This window comes from Trematomus bernacchii, unplaced genomic scaffold (genome assembly GCF_902827165.1).
Source record: "Trematomus bernacchii unplaced genomic scaffold, fTreBer1.1, whole genome shotgun sequence".
Lineage (NCBI taxonomy): Eukaryota > Metazoa > Chordata > Actinopteri > Perciformes > Nototheniidae > Trematomus > Trematomus bernacchii.
In genome coordinates, this window is record NW_022987616.1 from 1,661,823 (window position 1) to 1,670,000 (window position 8,178).

General features: G+C 44.4%; 2 protein-coding genes across 3 annotated transcripts in view; one reads left to right on the forward strand and one right to left on the reverse strand.

The window, feature by feature from the left end:
- adarb2 (adenosine deaminase RNA specific B2 (inactive)) overlaps positions 1 to 8,178 on the forward strand; it is a 146,468-nt gene that overhangs the window by 136,518 nt on the left and 1,772 nt on the right. Inside the window, exons 8-9 of the mRNA XM_034132566.1 lie at positions 3,039 to 3,220; positions 7,895 to 8,076. Coding sequence (XP_033988457.1) covers positions 3,039 to 3,220; positions 7,895 to 8,076 — 364 coding nt within the window. The remainder of the gene's footprint in view (positions 1 to 3,038; positions 3,221 to 7,894; positions 8,077 to 8,178) is intronic.
- Positions 1,900 to 8,178, reverse strand: part of LOC117484116 (WD repeat-containing protein 37-like) — a 31,490-nt gene continuing 25,211 nt past the window's right edge. Inside the window, exon 15 of one of the 2 annotated variants that reach the window (XM_034132572.1) lies at positions 1,900 to 1,917. The gene's annotated coding sequence lies outside the window, so the exon portion shown is untranslated. Of the gene's footprint in view, positions 1,918 to 6,156; positions 6,170 to 8,178 lie in introns of those variants that run through there. The other variant, XM_034132571.1, reaches the window with a different exon arrangement.

Genomic DNA, 8,178 nt, shown 5'->3' on the forward strand with positions numbered 1-8,178 from the left:
GATTTTTAACCTAAATCAAATCAAATCAAATCAGGTTTTATTTATATAGCACATTTAAAAGCGATTTTTGGTCGAGCCAAAGTGCTGTACATGTAATAAAAACACATTGCTACAAATCACAATAAACGACAATAAATTACAACAGATATATCTTAAAAACAAAATAAAAATAAAAGACACGGAAAAGTCAGGAGTCGTGCTCCGCTCTAACTAGAAAGCCAGAGAGAAGAAGTGTGTTTTTAGTTTAGTTTTAAAAACCCCTAGGGTCTGGGCCGACCTCACAAGGAGGGGCAGAGTGTTCCAGAGCCTAGGGCCAGCTGCTGCGAAGGCTCGGTGCCCTCGGGTTTTGAGCCTGGTCTTGGGCACTACCAGCAGCAGCTGGTCAGCAGACCTTAAAGCTCTGGCTGGGGTGTAGCGCTGGAGCAGTTCAGCTATATAGGCCGGAGCCAGCCCATTTAGTGCTTTAAAAACAAATAAAAGGATTTTAAAATCAATTCTAATGATGAACCATCTATGGAACCATCAATAAATAAAATATTTAAGTCAAAGTAGTGGACAGTATAGCTTAAAATACTGTGCACACAATGAAGGTAACAATAATAATGTTCTACTTCCACCCTTTTTGTTTAATTCTCTGAAATACCTGAAATCGATTAGGGCTCAGTTGTACTGCAAGGACTGAGGCTCAACAGGAACTAAAACTAGAATTAAGCTTAGTAAGCTGTGCACTGTGCCAACTGAGCCATGCAGGACTACAGCTGAGCCGGTGTTGTGTGTGTGAAAGGACATGCACACAGAGGGAGAGGTGAAGCCTTCTCCGGTGGAGCCGTTGTTAATTTGACCAATTTGATTCAGTTGGCCAGGGCTGGAGATGGTGTGATTAAATCTACCCAGGTCACCAACGGGGGTGAAAGCAATTACTTTACAAAAAAATAGAGTGACGGGGGAGGGAGAAGGGACACCCTGCTCTTCTTCGCTTACACCATCCCCTCCCCGCCAGGCCGGACGGCAGACAAACTCTTTTTGCTCCAAAGACTCCTCTTTCCGTTTTTTATATCGCTGTAAATGATGGGTGGCCGTCGTTAAAGTGAGTGGGTCACCAAGGGCCAGTTTATCAAGGTCAGGGTGGAGGGTGGAACTGAGAGGAGCTTAGACTCGACACACACACACACACACACACACACACACACACACACACACACACACACACACACACACACACACACACACACACACACACACACACACACACACACACACACACACACACACACACACACACACACAGCTGCAGTCTTAAAGTGATCCCCTGGATACTCTTCTTGTCCTCTGTCACTCTCATTTTGCAACCTCCCATTACTTTTTTATTTCCCCACTTCCCTCAGCCCCTGCACTAAATTATAGTTAGTTATAGAGATCTTTGCTCTTATCATAAACATTTTTGATAAAGTGTCACCCCGCCATGACTACACCTGATGATCATTATTTTTGTTTTCTTAAGCCAGGCCTGATAAGGTTCCTTTGCTAATATTTGATTTGAAGTCGACAGCTGGATTTAATTGAGGGGCCTTAATGGCTTTCATATAACGATGATGTTCTCCATTCTACTGCAGTTTTATGCAGATGAACACATTACTTTAATGGTCGCCGTTTACCGGGGGAGGGAAGAAAGGATAGATGTAGAGCGACAGAGAGAGGGAGAGAGAAGAGGTCTCTCCCCTCTCCTCTCTTTACATTTCACACACCCAAGCCAGATGGCTGTCTTTTCTTGCATGAGATTAGAAGATGTTTCTGATTCACGGTGTCGCTTTCGGGGTAAATTAATATTTCAGGCTAAACTATTTCTGTTTTTGCAGAGCACTGAAGTTCTGCGTGTGTGTGTGTGTGTGTGTGTGTGTGTGTGTGTGTGTGTGTGTGCTTTTAAAACAAACCTCTCTGCTTTAGAGGGAAGGACCGATGTTGCTGACAGATTGCAGATACAGCGTAGGCAGGCGGTCGCTGCATCATGAGCCTGTTTAGTGATTCCCCGAAAGCCGCTGATGTTAATTGACTGCTCGGGAAGCGAAAGAAGCCGTAATGAGTGATTATTAAGTCGGCAAGAGACAGAAAACAAACAAAAAAACAAGCAGCCGCTGTAATTGCATTCATGATAAAGAGACATTGATTAACAAAAAGAACAATGATCTAAAAATGAGTAGCATAATGTCGAGCCTGTGATTGTGCCTCGCATAAGTTCATTAGTCCAGCACAGGAGACACAGCTCAGGCTGATACTCTCCATGAAGGGCGGAAATGATAATAAACACGGTAATTATAATTTTCCATCCATAAATTAGCATCTGCTGGTTAAATAGAGAGGATTTCAACAGTCGGTGGCACATGACCAGCTGGCTACAGTATCAGGTGTCGGTGTTGGCAGGATTAGCCCCGCTGTGATTTGGTGTCACTCGTGGATCTCCCTAAACAAACCCCGAAGTGATCGCCCCTCGCACTGAGCAATCGACGGAAGCTTGCCTGCAGCCCAGTACAGTGCATTAACCTCATGGCACTGATGAATGCACATATGGTAATGTGTTGTTCCACATACTGAATGCTGATGGACTGACCTTTGGCAGTGTTGTTGTAGGTGGTGGTGATGATGGTTTGTATCTCTGAACCAGGGAAAATGGGAGTAGAGGACGTGTGTCTGTCAGATTACGTGCATGTGTGCGTGTAGTATGTTTGTGTGTGTCGTCAGTCCTGTGGCTGTTATTCATCACGTCCCACATCAAGATAATGATCAAATTGTCTCTACCTGTCATTGAAGCTTTCACATCTGTCTCTCTCTTTTTTATATCCTTCTATCTCTCCCCTTTCTCCTCCTTTCCCACCCTGATTCTATCTCCCTTCCCCAAACTGCGCCTTCCCTCCCTATTTCTTTATGTACACATTTCATCCTCACAAACACTCTTTATAACGTTCTTCTCCTTCCTTTCTCACCTTCTTCTCCTGATTTATCATTCCGCTTCATCCCTGACTCTGTTTACTCCTTCTCCTCAGATGGAACATCCTGGGCCTGCAGGGGGCGCTGCTGAGCCACTTTGTGGAGCCTGTGTACCTGCACAGCGTGACCGTCGGCAGCCTGCGGCACACTGGCCATCTGGGCCGTGTTCTGAACCAGCGGCAGGAGCGCTTCGGCCCCCTGCCCGCCACGCACAGACGCAACCAGCCCCTGCTCAGCGGTACGACACTCACAGACAGTCTGTCTTAAGTACAATTTTGAAAACATTTAGGTAAACAATAACTTTAGGAAGTCTTTACACCAGAAAGTGGCACAATACCTCTAACTATAGCTGGTGCTGGATGCTTGGTCTCTATTAGGAGGGGTCTGGGAATCATCAAGATGGTTAAGGTGCCAATTTGGGTATTGAAAACATTGAAAACAGTGCTAAATTCTTAAACAAATGACCTCCTGCCAACTTCTTCCAACTTCCTTCCATGAATTTAAGTGATGTGTCGTCTGAAATGTTGATGCTTTGGTCAGTTTCCGTGATTAGTAATGGGAATATGGTCACAATGATTGTACATGGGACACTGCTACAGTAGATCATTGGCTTTAAAAATGTAGCACTTGTTGTTGTTGGAAACTCTAAAATGGGATTTGATTGGAGTAATTACAAATATGCTGTGTTGAACCACAAAAAACAGTTCCTTGTTTTACTGAAATGTTTTTTTTGCCAAATGGAGGCAGCAGAAGCAAGCTGTGAAAACACCATTGAGATACTTTTTAAGTGAATATAGCACACAGTTGTCTATTTAAACACATCAACATGTTAAGGTCCATTTGAGGAATGTTAGTTTCCCTGTATTTAGTACATTTTTTAACTTAAACAGGAAGTCACTGCTTGGATAACTAACTTGCTCGATTATTTTCTTGGCTTCTATTAAAAAAATATTCCACTTCCCTTTAATATTCACATGCTAAATGACAGAATGTGCTTTCTATTCACATCCTGCCTTTACATTTCTGTAGTATTCAGATGGGGCCATCCCATACAGAGATCCTGGGCCATATGAATACAGTGTCTATTTTCAGAGCTTCCTTTTCATAAATAATCCAGCTCCACATTAAATAAATCACCACAGATCACCTTCTCTCACACACACACACACACACACACACACACACACACACACACACACACACACACACACACACACACACACACACACACACACACACACACACACACACACACACACACACACACACACACACACACACACACACACACACTCTCTTAACAAACAGATGTAGTCCAGGTTTTCAACACTTACATTGTGCCAGACAAGCAACAGCTATGAAGCTGTCTGGCGCGTCTGCCTCCGGGGCTCCACGGAGACCTGAGGCTTTCCGTTTGTTGTGAAGATGAATGCTGGAAGAGGATCTGAATGACATCCAACTTGTAGAGACTGCGTCAGCCATCACTTCAGATCTAGGCCAGTCAGAGAGGCTGCGCGGCAGAGACACGCAGCGATGTAGGGCACATGTTGTTGCTAGGGATCATTGATGAGAACAAAGACAGTGACAATCCCAAACTGGGAAACATGTATATATTTATCATCATCACATCAACCCTAAACTGCACACATTGAATAAATCTGATACATTCTTCCTTACTTTTATCAGGTTTAAAGTATAGTTCTTGAAGGGCACAGGAGCTCTTTGCGTCGCAGGGCTCTGCTCCGGGTAATTGGGTGCCATGAGGATGAATATTTTGTGAGGCCTATCCTCATCAAGATTGATAATTGTACCGGATTGTCCTCTGGTGTTGAAAGTCATTTCTCATGATTTGTTCAATGGCGTTTTGAATGGAGTCATTTGAGTCGTCCAATTTGGAGTTTTTGGTTTCAGATATTACAAGCTGCTGTTACTTTTTGGATAATTGTAGTCAAGTACCATCTATTTCTTCATCAATCATACTTACTTACACTTACTTGAATAAACCTCAAAGTAATTACATAGTTGGTTAAATGACTATATCGGGGTTTTTTCCAAGAATATTCCTGTTCTTTATTTTAGTGTTGAGGATACTTTATGTTACTGTATGATAGAGGCATGCTCTTTAACCTCTGAAACCCCTCACAATGATGTGTGTGTTCTGTGTGTCCACCCATCGCAAAGCATCAGAGCTTTGCACCTGCAGTACCTCGAGTAGCTGCAGTCAATTGAAGGGTAGAAGGGTGAAGGAAGGGGGAGGAAGATGGACAGACAGCGGAGATGGCCCTACACCAAATCAATGTAATCACAGCCCTTATCAGACAGCCTTTCACTGTGATGGGGGGTCGGACAGAGAGAGAGACAGGCGGAGGGGAAGAGAAGGAGACAGAAAGGCAGGAGGGGAATAAAGCGGAAAGAGAGCTTTGCTTGCATTCAGATGGCTGTGTGCGTACCACCCCCCACCTCCTCCATTCCTTTCATTGGTTCTGATGAGCTCCGTAGCTATTGTGTGTCCAGGGTTATTTAAAAAAAACGCCCTTAGAGGACATTCCCGGGGATCGCAGGGACCGCTCTTATCACGCTCAGCAAAAGCAGCTACACCTGAACCCCGAGGGCCAAACACATTGATGGACTGTCCTTCACTCTCGTCCTGCTGTTCACTTCCACCACAGAACAGAAACTATGGCAGGGCTTTGTCATTTTGGGCAAAGGACAACGGTAGATAAAAGAAACATTGATAACGGCTGTTCAATGACAGTGTTGCACTTCATTGAGGACTTGCTTGTTTCAGAGATACATTATAACCCCTTACACTTGACCCTGTACAAAAGCTAGATTCTTGAGATTGTATTTGCTTGTTTTTTATGTATATGTTAAAGTGTTAGCTTGAAGCAGTTGGCGATTACGTGCTGCTGAAGGTGAATAGAAAACCCTCTTACCTAATGTTTCAGGGATTCGAACCAGTAACTTTTCAGTTACATCTTTGGAGGTGAACTGGGACTTCTACTTGGAGAGGTCCCAGTTCACCTCCTGCCCTGCCGTGGTGCCCTTGAGCAAGGCACCGGACACCCCCCTTCCCCCCCACTCCCATTGCTCCCCGGGCGCTGTACAATAGCTGCCCACTGCTCCTAGTACTAGACTCCTTGTACTAGGATGGGTTAAAAGCAGAGGCCAAATTTCACTGTGTGTGCTGTGTGCTCTGCATGTGTGACCATTAAAGAAGGTTTCATCCCTCCCTATTCTTCTTCTTCTTCTTCTTCCTGTCTCAGTAAGCTCAATATGTTGCTACACCTTAGACAGACCTTTTGGCATACCTGTTGCTTCACTACTCCGCCACTGCTGCTCCAACGCCTGAGGAACATTTTTAAAACCATGCGCTACTACAGGATGGATGTAATGTGCACATTTAAACACAGGCTGTACAGAAGCCTCACATATTAGTAAATGTGTACTGTACAGTTAGGAATCCCATAACCAAAGGCTGTAAATCCACTTCTTTCATGTCTGCCAAACACTTCCCAGAAGAGAAATTGATCAAGTCTTCAATGAGGGAAAAATCAAATTGGCTATTACAGAAACAGAGGAGTCAAGTCCTTTGAAGGGGTGAAATGAGCCATGAATGGAGCGAGAGAAAGGGAAAAGGCAGGATGGATAGGAAGGTCTTTTGTTCAAAGAGGTGCGTCTCCACAAGAGAGAAGAGATGGGTAATAAGAGACTTGGAGGATTGTTACTGTGGCAGCAGGCAATTCATTCCAGCTCCAAGGAGCTACAGAAAAGAAGAGCTGAAATCGGTGAATGGAAGAGTGAAGACGGGAAAATGAGTGTGGCAAGCAGGGAGATGATCTGCAGGCATGTATCGTGGTATTGAACATCAGGTATTGTACTATAACAAGCTGTCTGTCAGACGCTGAGATCAGAGGCAACTGTTGTTCACCCGTCGCACAGAATCTGTCTGCTCATTTTCTGTGAAGGTACTTTAACATTTAGCATGATATCATGAAAAACTGGGTGGGAAGTCAAGGTGAAATCCTCCACAGAAATTCCTTTTTGAAGACAGTTTTACAGATTTAGAGTGGATTTAGTGTTCAAGCAGCACTTGGCGATCAGATTCTGTTTGTCTATGCTTCATGTTACTGTCTCTGGCAGTGTTAGGCCTTCATATATTGCACTAATAATGTCCTCTGTTGTATTATTGCCAGTGACCAAACACAATGTGGTTTAGCACACTGTAGGAGACCGTTGGGGTTAGTCTTTATGCAAGGTGAGCTAACGGCTGCTAGCTGCTAACTCAATAATTGGCAAAAGAGTCCCTAAAGGGTCGAAACATGTCTCTGATTTGCAGTAAGATTAATGGTTCTTTAGGATTATGGTTACAGAGAAACTTTGTACAACCTTGTACAGCTTACTTGACAGTCAATCATCTCCTCTCTTCCTCTACCTCTGTCACTTTCTATTTCCTCGACTGATCGCTTCGAGTGCTTTGCTAGCGAGGCTTATTATTTCACAAAGAGAAGGAGAATAGGGTAGAAAATAAAGACAAAAAGTCCAGTTTAGGGGAGATCTTTTTACCTGAAAATGAAATGTATGGCATACAAACACATTTAACTCGTACAAAGGCAGGAACAAGTTGCTTAAACGCTCAACAGCCCTCCTGTTCACCCCCCTCTCTGAGGATATATCAAAGCTTCAGATAAACAGCCATGCAGATTCAGACCCAGGTTGACTCGGCTTTTTGCAGCACTGCAAAACCTTGTCTGCCATTAGCCTGAGGGAGTGAACGAAGGGTAAAAGAAGGTTAAACGGAACAACAGAGTGGAGGTTTGACAGGAAAATCACCTTATTTTACTTACAAATGCGTTCTTGAGATTGAATCCACCTAAAGTAATTCTCTCTCACCTGTTTTGTGTTCCTGTAGGGCTGAGCAGTGCCGAGTACCAGCAGCCGGGGAAGGCCTCCTGTGTGAGTGTCAACTGGACGCTGGGCGATGCTCAGCTGGAGGCGGTCAACACATCCACAGGGCGGAGGCGGGACGCAGGGACACCGTCACGTCTCTGCAAGCACACCCTGTTCACCCGCTGGAACAGACTCTACCGCAAGGTGAGGGCAAAGGTCAGGGGCTCAGCTACATCTATGAGGGGACAGTTATTAAGGTAGAAAGAAGGTGTGCTTCAATCCACCTCCACATCCATTTTAAATATG